Source organism: Anopheles moucheti, chromosome 2 (assembly GCF_943734755.1).
Source record: "Anopheles moucheti chromosome 2, idAnoMoucSN_F20_07, whole genome shotgun sequence".
Taxonomy (NCBI): domain Eukaryota; kingdom Metazoa; phylum Arthropoda; class Insecta; order Diptera; family Culicidae; genus Anopheles; species Anopheles moucheti.
This window is the reverse complement of record NC_069140.1, coordinates 102,627,350-102,650,286: the sequence shown is the minus strand read 5'-3', so window position 1 is coordinate 102,650,286 and position 22,937 is coordinate 102,627,350. Positions and strand designations below refer to the sequence as shown.

General features: G+C 41.1%; 1 protein-coding gene across 1 annotated transcript in view; it reads left to right on the top strand.

Moving 5' to 3' along the window:
* The first annotated feature begins 361 nt into the window (after nt 1–361).
* The window catches only part of LOC128297737 (solute carrier family 12 member 4), a 106,280-nt gene continuing 83,704 nt past the window's right edge, over nt 362–22,937 (top strand). Inside the window, exon 1 of the mRNA XM_053033429.1 lies at nt 362–461. Within this exon, the coding sequence (XP_052889389.1) occupies nt 362–461 (100 nt within the window). The remainder of the gene's footprint in view (nt 462–22,937) is intronic.

Below are 22,937 nucleotides of genomic sequence, written 5' to 3'. Positions count from 1 at the left end.
GTGTTCGATTTGCAGTATTCGCAGTGTGCCAAGAGAGCGGTTGGGGTAGGAATCTAGCCAACCCGTAACGCTATTACCATATAGAACCTTCAGGAATCGATTACGAAGGAGTGGATGACAATAATATTGAAGCAAAGACGAATTCCTGCCCTACCCCATTAAAGTGTTTGGCGTGGTCGTGTGTTTCATATCAGCTAACAGTTTGTGTGCGTATTTTCGAGTGTCAAGTGTGAGTGCATTGTGTGAGGAAAGTTTCAACTTGAAGAGTCGTTTTTTCCTCCCGGTGATATAGTGCGTAAAAAAGTGCTTTTTGGTGGTGGTGGGCACCAAAGTGGCCCATAAATAACGACCGTTGACGACAATGGCGGAACGTTTCAAGGTTACGAAAGCGGACCAGGCGGCTGCTCTTGACGAGGAGGCCGCCGTTACGGGAAAGCTGCTGTCGGGCGAAAAACCTCAAGGTAAGTCACGGCCTCAGCCAGTCAAAATTTTACTAGTGGGGTCCTGTTTACGTGAGCATTTTTCACACTCCCAGACACACACACGTCTAAACACATACCATTCTCTGGGGGATTTGATTTATCATTATTTCCATCCGGTATTCGGTTTCAGCCTGATTTGGTTCAAGTCATTAATACGTTCATTAGCGAGGCTTTGCTCCAAAACCAAGATTATGTATTTTTTTATTCCGTTATCCGGTATTTCGATATGGAACTTTCCCGAAAAAAAGGCATTGGCCACGCTGGCTGTTAATGTTTACCTTACTCTAATCCTGTACCATTTAAACATTCACAGGCCAAGTGCTAGTTTACAAATGTTTGTTTATGGTACAAATCTGACCTTTTTAAGAAGTATCATAAAATCTTGAACGTTCTTGAGTTATTAAGATTGTACCGTATTTATGAAGGAAAACTGATAATTCGGCATTGTGCTTGTTATCATAATGCCGAATTTCTGTTTTACCATTATAAATACGGCAATTGAGAGAAGTTTGCTAACAACGATTATGTGGAGTCTTCTAACTGGTGGCATTCTTGTGTAACGGTCTACTTCAGTATAGTGAACTTTCCTTTTTTTCCTCAGGTTCGAAGAGGTCTTTACCTATCCTCAGATTCAGTTAACTGATATTAAAGTGATATCTTACTATATTTAAAAATACTACAATTGTTCAACTTGAGGTGGACAGCGAACTGGCTAGTCTAATTTGTGTTACCTCTCCAGAGCAGCGCAAAAATATGGCGAATTGGCCAACGGACCGTTTCCTTCAACGCCATTTCTGCCATCCGATCCGACCTCTTGCGTGTCTGGTTTGCAATTTTACGACGCAACCGTACGTATAAATATAACATTTAATTATTCATCCCGAAGAAGCTACCCTCCGCAATGAATATTCAACGTACGTTTGTTGTCCACCACAGAAACGTACACACAGACACACATTATTTCTGTACATACAAAGTGTACTAGAAGAAACACATTCTATTACTACCGGTCATTTTTCACCGTCCACTATACAGCGAGTGTACACATTAAACAGTGGAACTTGCTTTATGAACGATTTCCGTACAACATGGAAACTAAAGACACAAACCGATGACTTCTTCGGCCAGTGACAACATTTCTCTTTGGTAAAGTGAATGGAGATGACCTTTTGCATTTAAACTTTCCCAGAATAAAAGCGTACCGCACATTTATTAAACTTCAGTCAGCGGTATGTGTCATAGTCGTTTTATTAGTATCAATAAAGAACGGTAAGATCTTCTCGTCTACGGAATGAAACGAAGATGGATGCTCTCTTGATAGTTCTTCACGATTATGCTGGTTTGGATGACTGCAGAGAGACGAATTTTCCATTTATTTTTTGTAAAGAGCCAATTTGACTTTGAAGAATAAGAAACATTTAACTTATACTATGATCATGTGATAATAAAGTGGTTTTTGTGTTATAATTTCAATGCTTGAAATTTTTACAAAACTTCAAATATTTACCTCTCAAAATGTTTTGCTAAATAATAATCAACTATAAATTTGTGCTGTGTGAAGCACCCACGATGGCCGATGTTTCAACATCGCTCCTACCATCATTCCCATCACCGTTGTCCATGTGGCACAGCCCGTAAAGTCTTTCTCTCCTCTGTTGACGGTTATTTCATTATTGTTAATTAAATAGCTTCATCGTCGTTTGCCGCCGCATTGTACCGGGGGCAGGCAAATCATCCCTCTCGGTGGTGGTCCACTGATAGCCTGAATGCGATCTTGCTTTAGATATCCGGACGGACGAATATTTCTCTAGAAGCACAAACGGTCGCAAACGGCCACTTGGGAGGGAGTAGTGAGGCAGGGGAAAAACAAACAGACCGCCAATTAATATAGATCGTACGCGCGGGATACGGACGCATTAAAGCCTTGTTCGATTTGAATGGAAAGCCGACTGTGTATAGGCCAGAGCAAAGTATTAAACGCTGGATAAGGTTGCGTTCGTTGCGTGACATCGTAAAGAGTTAATATATCTCCATTATGAAGATGTGCATTATCGATTGGCAGAAAGGGATGGAAAATGCTCAAAATTCAAGCCATGTCAACAAACATTCTCGTAAGGAGTAGTTTTATCCTGCCTCAAGCTGTTTGTGCCTGCTCGGAACCGGTTCACTACAATAAACATTGAGACCATTAAGAAGCAGGCGGGCATGTCATCCATTCAGTAAGGCACTTGGCGGGCGAGGCACTGATGGTTCGGAATGCATTCCGTTAGACGGGTTGCGTTAACGCAGTGGTTGGCGTTGTGGTTTGAGGACCTACTGTTTTTAATATAATTGATGCCAAAACCGGCGACACGGCGTTGGTTAAAAATATGATGATTGAGCGGCATGATTGGCCGTGTTTCGTTGTGAGACACTTCTTTATCACGTTCCAACACACCAAACGGAGGGCAACGTAATATTAACAACTTCATTCATTCGAGTTTGTGGAGGAGAAGTTAATAAATACAACTAGAAGGCCTTCACCAAACAAGGTGTGGTTCTCAGACGTCTTTCGCTTGTATTGATTACCTACAACGCATAAGAAATTTTGTAAACCTTGGACACGTACACAAGGCATAAATCATCATGGAGTTTTGGGAGATCTTGGTTTTAGAAAAACAATCTGTTTTCATTGGAAACTATAGTCAATAATCTATCAAGCAGAATAGTTGTTTTTGTTCCAGGTAATCTATGCTACCTCCTTTAGGGATGCTTTGATGGTAGCAAAAATTAGAAAACTGGTAATTTTAAAAGGATATTTTGGTCGACGAAAGAGATATTCCGGATAAAATGAGATGAAGAAATTTCTCTGCTTCTTCCGATATTCCGACCGCATCTTTTTTGAAGTACAGGGTCCCAACTACCATTCCGCCAAGGGCCTCCAAGGGGGCGCCACTGGTGTCCACCACAGAACGAAGAGTCTTCCGGTAAACCTTCACCAGTCGTTGGTTGTAACTGCAAACAGCTAAATACTGTTGCATTATTTTCAGCACACGCGATTCCAACTTGTAGCAGTTCTTGGCCGGCAATGTTGTAGGTGCATTATGACTTCTGATGCACATAAATAGAAACACGAACTACATTGCTTGTGGCGTGTACTACTGTTGGTAGCTTCTGTACATTTCTTGGTAAAAATATGAGCTTTTAAGGAAGCAATTGAGCAATGTAATTGAATAAATATCATTACAAAATATTTGCATATTAAAAAAGAGAGAAATATTAATTTATTCTAGTCTATCATAACTCGGATTTAAACTGGTACATCCACACCAACCGAGGGGGGATTGAGGTTTGCGAAATTAATCACCCCAGATACGGTTTTGAGTTGCCCACTTAGAGCTTCATGAAAGCCGTGACAAAAGACATATTTCAAAACCGCCACCGGATATCGGTTCCTTACACCCTGCTCGTGACACTCGCCTTGTCGGGCGGGTGTGAAAAACGCACCCATTGCGCCGGACGGTTTATTTTTCAAATTTCGTGCCAAAAAAGATGGTCATGTTTTGGCCTCTTTTTTTGGTTTGTTTACCAACGGGGAGATGTATCCCATGACAGTTGACATTGGATATTGGAGGAGGGTTCGTGTATGAGTGATGGGCGGACACACTTGACGCGCTTCAAAAAAAAACCCCCACAAACGTTTGCGTCGTTCGGTTGCGATGCAATTGGTAGTAAACCTTACGCACCCCCCGACACACCTCTATGAGGCGGGGAATGGGTGTTTGTTGGATAAAATTCGTTCGATAATTTATTTTTAGTCGCACGGCCACGGACAAGGTTGTCAGAGTGTAACAGCAGCGTATTGCGCAACTGAAGAGCAGCGGATGAGTGACCGCGCGGCGTTTTAAAGACATTTTCCAGCTGTAATTGTTTATTTGTGGGGCTTCCGTTACTTCCACTTCTTTGAAGTGCAACTGAGAGTGTTGTTTTTAAATAGGGTAGGTCAGGTCACTTGAAATGACAAAGAATATTTTTGGTTTTGATCGTGATACATTTTCTAATTCAATTCTGAGACTGAATAAAAATAAAAAAGGTTTAGCTAATCAGTTCGGTTCTGTTTACTATAACGAATGCAAAATAATATTCTGATTTTATTATATTCTACACAACGAGCCAATATACCGCAACGAGCATGTGTTATTTACAATGGGTACCACCTATGCATATAATAAATCACAATTAATTGAGTGGCAATTATTCGTCAACGATAATTCACGCCCGTGGTTGTAGCTTATGTCACTGCTAAAAATATAAACCCATGCTTAGATAGTAAAAATCATTTGTCTCTCGTAGCTGGCAAACGGATATCAAATCCTGATCGTACGTTTAGTAGTTTCACTGTGTCCTTTATGTCGTGTGGAAAAGCCCCGTCAGTACAGTACTGCGCGAGCGAATGTTGAAGAAAAATCGAAGAACGACACAGAAAAACTGGGTCAATGCCAGTAGTAATTAGCGGTCTCGGAAAAAAGGTCCACAGTCCTTAGGAAGCAAAACTTGAAGTTCGTCCAAGTAAATGTTTCGACTCTCTAGCCGACTGCCGCGTGTCGTTCACCAACAAGGCTTCGATTGAAATGGCGGGGCGCGCTTCACGACAAACAGAATTGTAGAACAATTCGAGCGTGCCATGATTGTGGCATGGCAGCTATGATTTTGTTCCAACCACCATCGACTGGATCCCTCTAGCGGAGAGTAGCACAACATAGTTGCAATGGTTTTATGGCACAGTAAGGACAAATCAAGGACATGCGTGTTAGGTCGTCTCCACATGGGCAGCGGCCGCCGTGGTACCGCGGAAAACGCGTATAACTTGTATGCCACTTGGCCGCGGTCGCCTGCCAAATCTCCGCGGCAGGCTGTCATTCTCCGCGGCAAGCTGTGGAGGAGGCCTTACAGTCCTGAATAAAAGCTTTCCCTCTAGCCATGTTTTATAGCAAAGCTACTGCAAAGCTTTGGCTGGGTAGTGCATTTGCTGCTGTTTTTTGTATTTTCACACAAACCTGCCTGCACCATGATGGGAAACAACAACCTGTTGCTGAAAATGTTGCAGACGGAATTAATTACATGTTTTCGAACTGTAATCTACTCTTTCCCTGTTGCGTGTTTACTTTTTCTACCGTTTTGCTTTAATGCTACACAACAGGAAGCGATTTAAAGTTGAAACTTTCGTGTAAATTATGCAGTTGTTTGATGCAGCTAGTCACCGCCGCGGTCATGCAACTTCAGTCTGGAGTGGGGTTATTTGGAGGTCAGTTACCCTGGGATGCCTTTCAATCTATGGACAAACGTTGCTTGACAACGTACGTGAAATGAACAAAGATAAAGTTTTGGAAAGAAAAAACGAGAAATAGAATAAAACTGGCTCAACTATGATTTTTCGTTTTTTTTTTAAATTCCTCATAAAATTTGATGCATTTAGCTTTTAACTTTGGTAGCATATTTGAGTATGTTTTAATTCTACATTTTGCAATTTTACATCCATTTTACGCGACCATTTCGCTCACTGCTTGTGCTTTCCAATGTTTGTGTTCCGATAACGTGCAGGGCTGTTATCTTATTAACCTTCCGAATTGCTTTCACTCCGTACGCGGGGAAACGCAACAGTTCATTCAACGGAAATTGAAAATTCATAACCGACAGACAACAGAACAACCTGCTGTCGTCGAAAATCGTTCGCGTTAGATCGAATCAATGGCAGTGCAGGAGGAGTAAGTGAGACGAAAAAAAGAATTGGAAATTCGACTACTTTTCCAACCCACCTTGCAGCTAGTGGTGCGCGTGATGCAAGTAGGAATTTTATCAAGCCACAAAAAACCTTCCTCTATGTACATACGAACGCATTGAAGTCGCACTTTCATGTGTAAAATCCATTTCCGGGATTACGGTGTGTTTGTTTTTATAGCAACACATAAATTGTTCCGATCGGCGCTCAAGAAGATACTTCAAATGTGAAATGGCGCTTTGGGCATGGAATGATGTGATGATGGTGAAGTGGTTGATTTTTATCATTGAAAAGCCTATAATCACATTGGAATCGATCGATGAGCGGAAAGCGGTCGTGCTGTCGTGTTGAGGGCTTAACAGTTTTTGTGCGTATGAATGATTATGTTGCCAAGTAGGCGATATTAACGTGTTCCTGATGGTAGTAAATTGTTTGCATTCCAACCACATTATTACGACCTGTTTTCATGCTTTTGATTGTAGTATATTGGTCTGCTATACTCATTAAAACAGGCAATACTACAATTATAAACATGGAACGGGTATTTCATGGGAGTTTCACTGTCAGAGCGATACCTCTGAATCATGTAAAACATCACACACACCACAAATGTACACAAGAATTGAATACTTAACTCCAACAATACAACACATCACACAATCGCGACCGAATGCAGCATATTTGGTTAAGGAAGGAGGGAAATGCCTAGGCAAATATTGTACAATGAATATACTCAAAAATATATAACAAATAAAAAATTATGATACATAGTTTAAAATCACAAACTTCTAATGTCCTGCGGTTGAATGATACTCCATAAGCTGCTGTTCATGCTTCCACTCTACTACACTTGAAAATAGTCAGTGTAAAGCCAACTCGTCTAGGATATGGCAAAATCTATATCGTATCACCGGTACTAGTCCTTTCCGCCCGTAAAAGGCAACCACTCCATTCCGCTTATTCGACATGCTTGAAATAATGCCGTATTTTTACGAACTCGCATGCCGTTACTTACAATCTTACACAGAGCCATTACATCGTGTCCAAAGGTGGACTTATTCTACTAAGGAACGCTCTGCTTGCTTATGGTCTACCGCTAAGAACAGGCCCTTCAACATTTTACCATTCGACAGGCATAACCCTTACTGTTTTGGTGGAGTTAGAGAGAGTTTGATGTTGTTTGAAGTTTTGTTGTTTTTGTTTCACCCACTCCCTGGTCCCTCTTTTTATGTACTGGCCCACCTTTTGGTCGATGAAACATATAAAACAAAACCAAAAAACAACCACTGCTAGGTGTAGTGTACAGTGGTACGACCTAGAATTATAACCTGTTGTAACGTACCTTATAGCGAGGCACAGACTGCAGAAGGGGATGCGATGTGGTGCGAACAATAATGAAGTAAGAAACTTGGCAATCCAAGGCAAACGAATGAGTGCAAAATATTGTGGTTGTGTTGCGCGTGATACATCCCCAAAACCGCGGCTATGGAAAATCGAGTCCGCTGTTGAACACATCGAACCGTGGGCGATTCTTTCCACCTGGTCGTTTGTGTTGGTAAACCTTTGCGGTACAGTGTAGTAAATATTGTGAAATGTGCCCCGAGCATGAGTGGAATAAATAAATTTGTGCAAACTCCTTCTGCAGAGCAATCGGTCTTGTCGATAAACCGAACATGTGTATTCGAGAGAGTTGGACACGTGAACTGCCGAAAAAGGGCATAGGCTAGGCATAGATTCTTTCGCCTTACGCTTGTCGGTTATTATTTCTCTCACGTAAAAAGTTCATTCCATACCGCATTCATTTCCATAAATCATAAAGTGGTGATTGAATGATAGCAAAATGATGGTTAATCAATCAAAGTCACTTTGGGTTTTGTAAAAGTTTTGCTCGAAGTACTAGAAATAATATTTAAAACCCATTTCAATCTTATACCTTTGGTTTGTACATGTATGCAAATGATATTGATTCTATCGAAAGATATAAGGACGTTTCTACAACATTTTAGATGAAGTAATTAATCCCTCTGATACTGCAACAATTTACCAATATTTAGAAGAGAGAAATTGTTTTAAACTTCTAAACGAACATATAATGATCAAATATCTACGACACAGGTGGTGCGGCAACGAAACCTGTTACTTCCACGTTCGTGCTCCTTTTGATGAAAGTAGTAAATATATTTGTTTACTACTACAATAACGAATATACCATCGAGCTTGCTTGATTGCGCACGCGTTTGTCAAAGTTTCCGGCTGCTAAACAACGCGCGGAAGAGTGTCTTCCTTCCTATCCTTAATGGTAGTAAACGGCACGACTCATCGTTAACGTGTCGAAGCGTCTTCAATATCCACCTAGCATTATCCCACATAATGCAAAACTTTTGCAAACAACCGACGAAGGGAAACAATTATCTGGAACCCTAAGAAATCCAGAAAAAAGGAATGATTGCCTTAAAGGTATACATACAATAATATTTCTAATATTCACACAAAAAAAGGGAGAAAATCTAATCATTTAGTGGCACTCCTTCACTTTCTTTCCAGCGATAATTGATTTCATTCTAACAAGAACTAACAACCTAACATATTTCCCTTAGATAATATCCCTTAGCGGAGTTTTTCTCGCAACAGCGAAATACTTCCGCCTAGCTGGAATGCTTTATTGGGAAATTGCTTTCTATTGTTGGAAGGTTTGAAGGAGCATAGCAACACTGCACTGGCAAACCCTAGCAAATCCCGCATCCAAGACGTAAACTGTGCGTCCATCTAGCAAGGCAAAAAATGAATCTCCCGTGCGGTGAAAAACTAGGATATTGGAGAAAACTGATCACCAACATGACATAGACATGTGTTAGTGAAACATTTTTCGTAGCTCCATAAAAGCAAAATCAAGCGTTCAACCTTTTGTAATGGGAAGGAAATCGTTCGTTTTGTCATCCACTTTCGAAACCGGTGTGAATGTTTGAAATCAACAGGGTAGACGTCCTTCGTGTGGCTATTAGTTGCCACTTGTGATTTTTTACTTTAAAATCCAGTTCCTTTAGACCCACATTAACTGATTTAAGAAGATTGGAAAGACGCTTACGGAGTAACGATTAGCTAAACATGTTGTAAATTTCGCATTCTTTAGAGATTTGACACATTTTCAGGGAATTACAATGAATTCCAGAAAAATGAAAATTAAACGCAAAATCCCACATCCCGCTCGTTTTTCAGAAGAAGAAATATGATTTTTTACGTAGAACATTCATAGTTATTAATCAGCGTTAGCGTTAGGTTAGGTTAGCGTTCAGTCATTAGTAAGTGTCTCGGAGATATGACGCTCCCACAGCATGATTACGGGCTATTATTAGTATTGATGCATATTATTTTACTTTTCTATTTATTAACAAGTAGTACTGTAGTCCACACTTGTGAATGTTAACATAGTGAGTTTAGACAAAACTTGCCTTATATGCCAGTCAATCTGATTTATTTCATCTTGCGTGGCTTGTTTACGTTTATCAGGTGATGGAAACTGCGACGCACCCGCTTCAGATAGCGCAGACGGCCGGATCCGGTAGTCTTTCTAGATTTGGCCTTCTCAGACCAATTATCTACAACGCAATATAAGAAAGACAATATTAACGCTATGCAAGGAATAGTAGAAGTATTTATTCCTAGTTCTCCACGTTGCTAAGAACATTATATATCAAGTAGTATCATTTGATTGTAGATAGTAATTAAAGCCTCCTAGCAAAAAATCGAATGAAAATATTATCTGACCTACTTCTGAACATTGATTCAAAACACTCAAGAATGGATTCTTACTCAATCAAGTTGCACAATAAGTTCGAAAATTGTTCAAAATTAAATTCACAACACATGCATGGTGCCTCAGATTAATTAAGAAGCAGTGCTTGCATTGATGCATCCAACTATCTTTAGCAAAAGTGGAATAACTTCAGTTTAACTTACACATTCGGATCTTGGATCTCGGATAACCACAGCGGGCGCAGCGTTTTTTCTGAATATGATACGAATTCCTACCACAACGACGGCAAATCGTGTGCGATTTGTTCCGGAACTTTCCAAAGCTGGATGTACCCTTAGTCTGAAAGAAAAATGTAAGCATAAATGTAGAGTTGGTGCGTAGTCGTTGATTGATGTATATGCAAGAATGGGTTATGAACTGCCGACGACGCGCAGGAATCAATCATCTAATTCTCTGCAGGCCCAATGAGTAATTTGCAAAAGTAAGAATTCGGCATCAACGTCGTACCGGTACAGGGATTGCGATTCATCGCAAAAGTTACCATACATACCATTTTGACTTTGTAGAGAACAAACACGCTAAACAATCCGTCTTGAAAACACAAATCTATACCAAGTCTATCCAACGCACAATTACGGAAAGAGCAGCACAATTTTCGCAACACAATCAATCTGATCTTGTTTCCTGTACCAGACGCTACAAGCAAATTATATGGAATTGACAAAATTTCAAACAAACAACTGTTGGCAACACTGTACTGCACGCCATTTGACAGCTGTTTAAACGTATGCGCCATATGCGTGAGCAGTTTACTTTTTGATTATGTGAAATCAAACAATTATTGACGCGTATAAATTATTCTGATTCTATTGAAGCTATGTCAATCTGGAAAATTCATTCCAATTTTTTTAAAAAACAGCGTATGTTTGCAACACTTGCGATCTGGCTTGGCCGAAACCTTTGCTTAAAGCAAAACGAATCTATGTGACATATTTTCAAACAAGTAACTGTTCCCTACATGCTAATCGGTCTGGCATTCGTTTGCTTTTGGGTATGAAATGCTATACAACATATCCTTTGATACGTAAACAAACACTTCGGGCAATTCTCCATTAATCTATCTTTTTCCAATGTTAGGGCGAACATCGAGTAGTGAGTACGGTGTAATTCCCAGGAAGTTACAGTTACAGTTAATAGATATTGTACACGGATTCTAAGCGGAAACTAAAGCAATCGGGTTGAAGTGAGGAGAAATTAAATACTTAAAGTCGCTAACTCTCTGAAAAGTAAGTACAAATCGTCTTTCACGCAAAAGCAATGCATGTCATGTAACTTGTTGTACTAAACACTTTGCCTTATATCAACTTAATATTGTAGATGGCGAAGAAAACGAAGCGTACGGCTCATACACCCACTTGTAAAAATAGGTTCGGTTCAATAAATTCACCAAACAGAGTAATAGGTCCGGAGCATGAAACGATTTCAGTAGGCACCCCCTTCCTTTCGCAAGTCAATTCTTAAAATTGTTGCCGTTGTGTTCCTGGGAACATCACTGGGACAAAAAATGCAAATCAGGTCATATTAATCCCTGTTGTAACAGGGAAAAATCCCATCAAGCTCTAATCAGGAGCAACCCGAAAGCATCCCCCTGGTTGCATTTAACCCTTCATTATAAGGCAAGTTGAGTGAAAATTTATGGAAATCAGTAGAAACTCGCCTGCGTACGTATTTCGCTGTGGGCAATTCAGTCGTAAGCTCCCCTGTTGCGTTGCCACCTCTATTAAGTTGTCCAGCCGTCGTTAGTGGTTCAGTAGGAAAAATGGAAAGCCAATAATGGAGGTGCGTTTATTGAAGGTTTTGCACCTGTCGACTAAACATGGGAAGAAGGGTAAAGGTAGAGAAATACCCGAAGAGGTAAGAAAATAGAACGGAAAAACGTTGACGATTACTAGGCTTCCCGTGAGAGCTTGACCGCAGCGATTGCAATGGACGATGGTGATGATGGGCTCGGGATTGTCCGAAGCGTCTTTTCTAGTGTACGTCATCGTTTTCGACTTGACCCAGCAGTCAGTTTTACTATGACCTGTGTGAAGTGTGGTTCGGAACTTGCGTTGCCACGCGTTCGAGGGAAACGGTTCGTCACGCTTAACAGAACCGCTTATTCTTTCTCTACTATGCGAAAAGTACAAAACCAGTGACAAATTGAACGCTTAAATGAAACAAACGCGAGGTTAGCACAAGGGCTAATACGAGGAAAGACAGTCGAGGCTTTCTGCTGTTTTTGCTCGGTTACTTTGCGTTCTTATTCCGTTTGTTACGCGATAAAGCCCCCTGAAATGCTTCAGTAGTATTGCTGGTATATTACTGAACTAAATAATGAAGAAGAGAGAGTGAACACATAAAGAAAAAAAAATGTGGTGCGAAAACGAAAAACAAAGTCTTACAAACGTCGTTGCATGAGCTGGTGGAATATAGTTGGAAACATGCTGGAAAAGGAAAGATAACCATTTCGCGAACGGTAACAATGTTATGGTGTTTGTTTTGTGTCTCTCCGAGGAATGCCAAGCATGAATTTTTGACTTAGGAAGTAAAAGTGAAATGTATTCATTAAAAAAACGAGAAATTTTATGCAGAAAAATACATTTATACTTTCGTGCTTAAAGATCCCGGATTTAAACTAAACTAGTTGTTATGAATTATAAAAACTCATCTAAATTACGGTAAACAAACTGATATGCAAAAACAGAAACGATAAATTTCTTGCACACGTATTTTTATTTTGCTAATCAAACAAGTTGTTACGCAAATAGCTGCTCTTGCGAGGTTTGGTTCATTAATTGGGAAATAACTCTTATCATTACACCAAACCGCTATCGTTGTAAAAACACATGCTTCTCAATTACTCTTTACAACTATAAATTTTGCTTTCTGCAGTAAAGGTCATAGCTTGAACTGAAGGCATTTGTCTGGCTCAGTTTTTAAACTGAGCCTTTTTAAATCCGTTTTCCGCTCCAGCAGAGCTATCGAGCTTGACAAAGGAATCTTATGAGTCGATTTCTATAACTTTTAAACAATCATGCTACCGGTAAAACTCATACACTCACGCTTTCTTTCTCTCGCGCGGGATCGAAAGACGAATCGAACGACGACGGACGGTAAAATGTAATAATCAAGCTGTTGCGGTACCCGTGCGTTCCAAGCGTCATCGTTACCATCCATTCTCCCATATTCCGAACAGAGCAGGAAACTAAAGGTGCAAAAGTAAATAGCAGCACAAATAAAACAACGTGAAGCGCAACTCGTCCGCTCTGCTGTGCTCCAACTATCGGGACAGCTAACGATACCACTACCGCATGGAAAAGTGTGGCAAACCTTCCGTTTTCCCGGGGTTCTGTGGCCACCGGCGGGAGTGGCGGTGAATGGCCTTGTGTGTCGCGAGGTACCGAAAACCCGTAGAAGCGCAAAACCAGCCATCGCCATCGTGCCAGCAGCGACACCGGTTTAGCGTTCGCTGCTGGCACAGTACTGCTCGAGCACTGTTGCTGGCGTGTGGCATTTTGTATGGTCCGGTTCGCGCGCGCTATCGTGACTTTCCGTTAATCGCGCTTCATAGATCCCAGCCGTACGGTGATACGGCCGATAGCTGGTACTGCAGGAAATCGGAAAATCGTTTCGCCTTCCACGATGCGACGCTGCATTCGGTTCGATTAAATGCACCGTGTAGCCGGGTCTCGTTGCTAGCGGTTATCATCTCGTTGAAAGGTTATTAGTCAGTGAATTTATCACGTTTGGTTGATGGTGCGTGTCATGCGGAGTGAAGATGCGGAAGCGTGAAAGCTACCAGGCGTCTCCATGGGCGCTAGTAAGCCGTATCACTTTTCCATTAATCCTGGTCTTACCGACACTTCGATCACTGTGGTGAATGGCGATTAGTGCATGTTTGTTTCAACCGTGATTGCTTCGTTGAAAACGAAACAAAGAATAAAATTTCTTTGCAAATGGAGACGCCCGGTGGTTTGTAAAAAAATCTTTTATGGGAAAGCTAACGAGAGTGACGGTAGAAAACAAGTGACAACGGATCAGTTCCTAACGACCCATCAAATAGTTTTCTTGCTGCTGCATCTTATGCAGAACACTCAGCTTGAATTCCTATCGCAGCTCCTTAACAGAGCAACGTGGTCATGACGAGTGTGGCTGAGTGGTGGTTTTCATACACAAACGGGAGTCACATAAACCAGAATATACGACACACAAGCCGTAATGAATGCATATGGATCGAAACATGGAAGACGTTTGGAGATTTTGTGGTGAATTGTAATGCAAGTACTAAAAGCGAAGCTTCTTCCTTATCGCAAACCTTACAGGTGAACAGACAATTCTTGGCAACTTGTTAGAAGATTCGAAGAGTGCAACAGCAGCAGAGCGCTTATGTTTAAATAGCATAATTCCATCCGGATCTTCAATCTTGACTACCAGTGTAAACCGTAACCCTTTTCCAGCTTCGCACAGTGTACATGTGTCTCGTTTCGTACATGTGTCCGAGTTTCTCTTTCATCTCAGAACATGTTAGCTTTTCCGTCCACGTCAAAACCACAACACTGTACTCGGACTGTCCAATCTATTTACATTCGATCCAGGTTGTGTAACCAGCAACTAGTCAGATGCAGTGCAATGTTGTACAAATAACAGACCACAGCAGGTACAGCTTGATTAAAGTGTGTTTTGTTTAAATATTTACGATAAATAGCTGGTAATGAGCAATGGGAAGAGCTAATGATGGCTGAAAATGAAAATGATGTTTGCAGTTGTGCTTTAAACGAATTCCAATTAACTACAGTGTTGATATTTATTGAAACAAGTTTTCTAGTGATCAATAAGGTCATTAGCAATATTTATTTGCATATTCATTTGCTTTGGAGTTGGAGTGACATGATGGTAGCGGCGCGGATCTTCTCACGAACGGACCGGATCAAAATCCCATCCGGACCAATACTCCGTAGCAAAGGCTGACCATCCTGCTACGTGGTAAAATAAATCCAGTAAGCCAGAAAAGGCAGACATGACCTAGTAGATCGTTACGCCAAGTAGAGCGAGATTCATTTTTAAAGGCGTTACATACATTTTTATTAATGCTAACGTTCATGCAATATACATGTCGATGGAATTAAAATAAAGTGGAAGATATGATGTATTAAAAGTCATTAGCATTGACGATCAAGCCTACAAAAATGTCAGCCCACTTATTCACATCTTCTTGCAAAGAATAACCCTGATGTGAGAGGTATTCTCCGCAGACCGAAATCAATTTGTAAATCATTTCAGAATATCCATCTTCAATCTTGCATGTGAAATCACTCGATCTTAGTCGACTTTTCGCCTTTTACGATGTGTTTGAATAATTTCACTCTCGCGTCGTGTTTTTACAATACCCGCAGCTTCACACAACAAAAGCGTTGAATTTTCTAAAATCTATTTGCCCCCACGTATGCACTGATTGAAGTTGATTTAATGTGCTAAAAGCTCCACCCAACAAACACGAGACGAAAGGTTTGTGTTTGTGCGAGTGTATGTGTCAATATGCGCTGGATGCAGCGTACAAGGAAAGCGTCTTGCCTGTGTGCCGTATCACACAGCCCCGTACAGGGATGGCAATATCCTTTTCGATTTAGTACATGTTGAATACCTGCTGCCTTTGCCGTTGGGAAAGTGTACCACTCGTCGTCAGTTTGAATGTTCACGTCAACGGCACCAGTCAACACGGCAAAGCTCAGCCCCACTCACTCAGTTGCGGTTTTGACATGGTTATGAGGGGACGAACTTGGGAGCACAATGCTGAGAGTGCCAGCGTGAGTGTCTGAGTGTCGCGGAAAACCAGTTGTGATATCTTGCACAGCGTTTGTTTATGTTGTGCTAGCAATTATTGTATTGAAAGTTTAAGGACATTGCCTAAAATGTAAGTGGTGTGTAATGTAAAGTATGTATTTTAATCTGTTGCGAGCTGGAAGCGTTTTGACTACAGTTACATTTTAACAGCGCTTCGTTATAAGTTAAACATCATATAAATGTGATTGAAGAAAATAATGTACAAACTCAAATGTTTGCTTCGATCGTCCGTTTCCAGTTTCGGTATGCTGCCAGTATGAAAATATCTAGGGACTGTGATACAATCAGACCATCCTCCTTCCGGAAGTCTGCCAAGAGAAAGTACACGCTCGCAACATCTCCGGTGCGATTTAGTATTCAGTTGTTTGTGCATTCTTGATGGAACAGGACACATACCATCATCCTGTCTGTGCCGGTGTCAAATGAACACGTTTGTCATTTCTGCGCGTGAGTTCGGGTACGGAAGCTACATTCACACCACAAACGAAATCATGAAACAAAACGAGTGACCAGTACGTGGTTTTGAGTGAACAAACAAGCGTGGTGTAAAATAAAAACTTTACCCAATTCCGCCAAAGTGCAATGTATTTTTCACTGATGCTTTACTTTGATCTCTCGAAACGACACGCGTTCTATTTGCCGTGTGTGAATGCAATGAAGGAAGCCGACGACGCAACGGTTAATACTTAGTGACAATGAGCGTGCTTAAGTGAGGAAGCATTCAATCCGTGTGCCACTTACTGTGCGATAATAAAGTTTCGCGAATGTTTTAACAGTAAAACTGAAGATTTAAAGCTAAATGGATCACTCGGTCGCCAAAGCGAAGCTGGGTGCCATTTTTCAGCTAATTCTCGATGCACAAAACGTCACAAAGAAAGCACAATCGGTGGACATTAAATGCTTCCCGCGTCGTGCTAGCAGCAAGGTCAAAGGTTGTAGGTATGGCGTACCGGTATATCATCTTCGCATTTTGTCGACTGCTACTGCTACACTGGTTCAGCTGCAGTGTTAGACTGCAGCGCACACGGGGTCACGTTTAATTAAATTAAATTGAAGCACGTTCGTCGGACGGTTATTTCCTCGAGCGCTGTGGTCAAATCTAGCCACAAAAGCTTATAAAACGCTACCGGTTAAGAAGGCTATAAGCCATGGAAATGGCAGTGTAATGACGGTGGACCTGCACCTTAGCCTTTTTTCTTGCCAGGTTGTGGTGGAGTGCTGTGCTAGAGGTTACAAGGTATTTATTTGAGGAAAGAATATTGGATTGATATAGATTTCTTTTATCTAGAAAACGTGATAAAAATCTAACTTTTTAACAAGTTCTTTTGCATTTAAGTTGTTGCCGCAGATAATCCTTTCAAAACTCTCCAACGTACTTGCTACAAACGAACTGGTTGTGCATATTTTCAACTACTTCTACTCATGCCGAAACCTTTTGTTGATAAGCTCTCAACATGGAACATTCCCATGCGCCACCAAAAAGAAGTTACTGTTAACATAGTTTCTTTCTCTGAAAGTTGCCAGCTGCCATGAATTTTAATTAGCTAATGTGCGCCAGATCTTCAAACGGTCTGTGCTGCGTGCTGCTTAAAAAAAGTCCTAAAAAACGACGATTTAAGACACCAAGCGTCAAGAGCAACAACTGTCATAAATTCTACCCGCCCAAAAGAAATGTATGCTTCTCTCGACGTGGGTGGAAAATGAATTTGGTGCTGTAGAAAATGTTCACACCAGCCGCACAATTTTGCTTAAGCTTAAAATAATTGTACCGCGCTGAAATAGGGATTAAAAGAGAAACAGAAACAATAGTTGATTTAAAGAGAAGGAAAAAAATATAATCGTAAGCTTCCTTAAGCGTCTTTCACCACCGTTCGCAAACCGGTCCCATTGCGATATAAGTAAAAAGCTCCACGAACATTATATTGCGGTCGCGTATTTCATTCGCAAGACGGCAAACAAAGAATGGAGGAAAATATTTTCCTCGCGAATTACACACACACACAGATACCTTTCCTAACGCACAAACAACTACTGGACTGGCGGAATTGTAAAAACGTCCACCAAGTGCGAAGATTTGCAAACTGCACACTGCCTTTTCCCGAGCTTCGTCTAATTCATCACAAGAGGATAAGCTGGCATCTGGTTCTGACCCGGCAATGTAACATTCCGAGTCGGGCCATTTCTCGCGTGTCGATTTTCAGGATGGATGGATTGCTTTGCTCTTTTGCTGTCAAGACACCAAATCTGTTTCCCAGCAATGACACTCTTTGCAATGACAGGTATTTTTAAATACCGATGTGAAACGTTATTTCATCGAACAGAAGAATTAGAGTACATAGGACGTTTAAAGAGTTTTTTGAAATATTAATATTGATATTATAACAGTTTAGAAAAATAACAGAAAAAATTAAGCCTTTTTAGATGTTTTTACCAAGATGTTCTTAAACTTAGTGATTTTTAATTTAATAATTTCATTTGACACGTCCTTCCGCATCGTGTAACTTCCATCACAACGAGTAATTATTTGACTTCAGAAAAGGAAAGATGCTTAATATTCAATTTCAAACCCCCGCAGCAATAATTAAACTAACTTTTCTAATTGAATTCATTGAGCCATGGTGGCAGACAGGGCTGGTTGTTTCTCACACTCTCACAGGGCAGTGTCTTATCTTGTCCTTAATTGCTTCGTTTGAAAGTGTCGAACACACATGGCAGAAGAGGCTTCCGTAAAACAAAATCATCTTCCAACATTGGAGTTTCAACATGTGATGGCATGTGTGAGGATGTACGTTAAACTCCTTTTAGAATCTTCGCAAGAAGCAACTTCCTATACACACACACACAACTGCTTGCCTTCGGATGAATAAAAAATGGGTAGTCTACTATAAATCTAATTTGATGTTTCATTCCTCATCGAAAGATCGTGTGTCGGTGGTACCATCCAACAACCGTTTATCCGTAGAAAAGTCTATCAACCCATTTCTCAATCTGCTTTACCAAGCCCCAGAACGTTTCACTTCCGGTTGCCAGAAGCGGGCGAAATGGGCTTTTGAGGGGCTTTTTCCGGAGCGATGACGAACCACACGGAGCCAGCGTTGGGAAAGTTTATTTTTGGGTTCCTTTTGCCTAAAAACTTCCATGGCCCTGTGCTCCTGTTGTGCAGCATACTCACGCATCCTGTTCTGTTATTGGTCTTGTTTGTGTTGGCTTTTCTAACACTCACGCTTCTACCAAGCCAGGCCCGATCCAACCGCTGTTGGTGAGAGGAAGTAATAGTTGCTTCTTGTTCGTGGTGCCCCGTATTGACCTGATCACGATCCCTGATCGAAAGCGGAAAGGGATGAAAAATCGATGAATTTTAGCAACAACCGGTGTGGGAGTGAGGTCTGTGGGGAGCTACGATGCATATCGTCATCCCATCCCCATGGTGAGTGAAAAATTGTACAACAAGTTGGGTTAGATGGTCTAGCAATTTGCTTCATCTTTTGCTCCCCAAATGGGAAAACGGAGTGTATTTTGATAAATTATCAGCCGCTCTAAATGGGTGAAAAAGGGTACGGAGCCCACAGGAAGTTTATTAGATTTAGATTTTTATTATGATTTTCCCATATTGAAGTTAACATTGATAAACGGCTCTATATGGGTGCTGCTATAAAGGTTTAGAATTATCCTTTTTTAACCATTGTTTAGGATTACCATTTAAATTTGTTTTCATCTGTCATGGGAATTACATAAAGCGCAAGAAACGCCGCTGGCTCCAGGGTAAACAATTAGATTTTGCTGCTCAAGCTGCATTATTCCAACTGCTGGCATATTGTTTGTTTCTTTCGCAGAGTTGCTGTTGAACAGCGCGAGAAGAGCTTGCGATATCTTTTGCGTGGGAGTTTTGTTGTTGACAAGTGTTTAGGCAGCTCGCACACGAAAGTATTCTGCTGCATTTGAATATAAAGTTCAAACTGTAGTACTTTTTAGTAGTCGACTCTGCTCATAATTATACATTCCTTACTTCAGCAAAATTTAAACAATGGTATATTCGCTTTATCTCACGACCAACCTGCGGCCCATCACAGCGCTACCGAGTAAAGGTACCGCCACTGAATCACTTAATGCACGTTGCAATAACCTCGTCTCTTGAACAGTTGTTTGCAGAGTTTGTTATTCTTTTGTGATTTGCATTGCTCATGCATTCTCCGAGTGATTATCCGTACGTCAGAAATGATGAAGCAAAGTTCACAATCATGCGATGGATAAGTTTTGAGTTATTTACTGTGCTTTTATTTGAAATTCCAAATGGAAAACAAACGAGAACATACTCAATTATTCTTCGTTTTATGTGCTCTTATGAAACCGCATAGCTAGATACTAAAGGATATTTTTTCTAGAATATCCTTGCACTGCAAACGCACCATACTATTTTAAAAAGAGATGATGCGTTTCTTAGTTGCAGAAAGTGGTATCCATTCTACCAAATGGCAGTATGTCTGTACTAAAATAAATTAACAAATTCATCTGTTATTGTTAGGAACTGCTTTCTCCACTGCACTTCGAAAAACCGTTCAATGTTTAATGGATGCATACAAAAATTCCGGTTTCCACGTCGCGTTGCCAGCACTGTTCCCGCTATTGCTACGGTTGTTTAAAATTGCACAACATTCCTTTTCTTATGGTTTGCGTTGTAGAATGCTAGTTGTGGACGATGGCCCGAAAGCATCGGAGAATGTTACAGTCCCGAAGAAAACCTTTTTTTGTGCTGCAGTAGGGACGAATTTGGGATGGGATGTTCGTGGTTTTTTTTCGATTTTTGAGCGAAAGAAAATGACGGTGTGCAAGAAACACTGCTCAGTTTTATGCAAAACAGTTCGCAAACACGACGGGAAACGAGAATCATACCGAAACGACTTATGCACGTTACGTGTTACTGTCGAGAATCCATTGAATAGATAAAGAGATCGTTTTGCCGCAGTTTTAGCTGATATTCTTTGCTGTCAACAGTAGACAATAGTCAAAACTAACAGTTGTTTGAAATACAGGATCAACATGATGCTTTACGAGAGCATCTAGTAGAATAACATATCATTCGCACAAAATCATTTTTAATGCAACTATATTCGGATTTATTAATCCTATTCTCCTCGGTGTAAATGACACAACCAGACAGCCATCCAATGAAGCCTGTCCAATTGTCCAGTTTTGCGTTCGACTTGCTGTTTTAGACTTTTTTAGATTTTTGCTCCATCCTCTGCCACTTGCCTGGCGGAACGATGAGCGAAATCTGAATTCAGATTATTGACACTTTCTGCTACAGCGATTGTGGGCACGGAACAAAGAAGCTATTCTTAATGAGACACCTTGAGTGAAGCAAAGTTCCGGTCCAAGAGGATTATATTTCACCGAACCATTATGCCCGGGTCGCCATGCTTCCGAACGGTTGACGTAAAAGCAAATGATTGCAAAAAAATCCACTCACACAGTTGCCTATCACAATCAACGGCTCAAAGGGCTCAAATGATTTTCCTTCCCGCTACTCATTTGCCCTTCACATGGGAAATAAAATTATTCAATGGGGTTTTCGCTGTGCCTACATTGTCCGTAAGTATACAGTGGGCGAATGGGATCAGAGACCGGCAAGGAACTGTTGAGGCTTTTCTTGAAAACTACCACCTCCGCTATAGTGTACAGTTCCCCTTAATGGTGCTTATTGCTTCCATAAGCGGTTCTTTGAAGAGCGGGACCGTTAGTGGAGGAATCGAAAAGCTGAAGGCCGGCCCTAGCCCCGTACCAAGAACCGGTCCTGTGAACCGCTGCTGGCGTAACCTGAAGTGACAGGAAAAGTCCACCTTTTGCCACTTTTACTACTACCGTGCTCACTACTAGAGAGGGAGAGAGGAAAGTTGGAAATCACATGTGGGGTAGGGTGGACAGAGGGGGTGGATGGAAAAGCTTTTCTCCTTCCACCCTTCACTCACAGGCATCTAACCACCATAGCGTGGTATCAATTTTCAATACTAATTGACTTATTTAATTATTCAACACCAGGACCTTGGGCTTTGTTGGGCAGAGCGTAAGGCGCCTTCAGCGACTTCTTTCCCACTTTCTCTCAAAAAACCCCTCTTCTATGGGGCTTCTAAAGAAGGCCAGTTTAGCGATGATAAAGGCATGAAATAAAAGACAAAAAAAAACTGCGATCGTTCGCTAGCTGCTTATTTTCTTTTCGCTCTATTTTCACTAAACCCTTACTGCCGGAGGTGGTGTAAAGAGAAATCAACAGAACGAACGGTAACCGCGCGGCTCAGTGCCCTCGATATTGATTGGGGAACAGCCGGTCAGAATGTTGCGACCATGCATTGCTGTTTTTGGAATCAGCGTTACATCGGCGCTCCGGAAAACTAATCACTAACCGTTAAAGGGCACTTTGACAGGCAAATGCCAAATTACACCCTGTGGGTTACGAATTGATGATAATTTTTCGGTGCCATTACTGGGCTAACAAAATAATTCTTGTTGCTCTTATTGCTATGAACAAACGACGTTTTGTGAAATTCATATACATGAGACTCGTAAAATTTTGAATCATAAGATTATTGAGCATTATGAATTAATTTTGAAGTATATTTCAAGTTCTCATTTAGCTGTTTGAAAAGGTGTACTGAAAAATAATGTATCGGAAGAATTCGTAAGTCGGCACCCATATACGAATAAAATAAGCATGTATTTTATTAGTTATTCAGCAACAGGAATCGCTCTCCTCCGAGCTAAATTTACTTATTCCTCAATTACAATGTCAAACAAGCAGCACTACAAGCAGGTGGCCATGATTCTTCCGTTGGGCTAACGGCCAAGAACTGATGTTCAACATAAATCCAGCCAGCCATTTCAATTTCGGTTGATTAAACAAACCGATCTAAACCCAGTGCATCCCACGCAGCGGTTAGTCCATGCTGAGGCCAAATCATTCGAAATACACAGTGCTGCAGGGCGTGGAATTTCCGCAAACCGTCCTTGAGCTATTTCCTTGTCAGTTGCGACAGCGCGACAAGCATCGGCCATTTTGCGTGTGTCG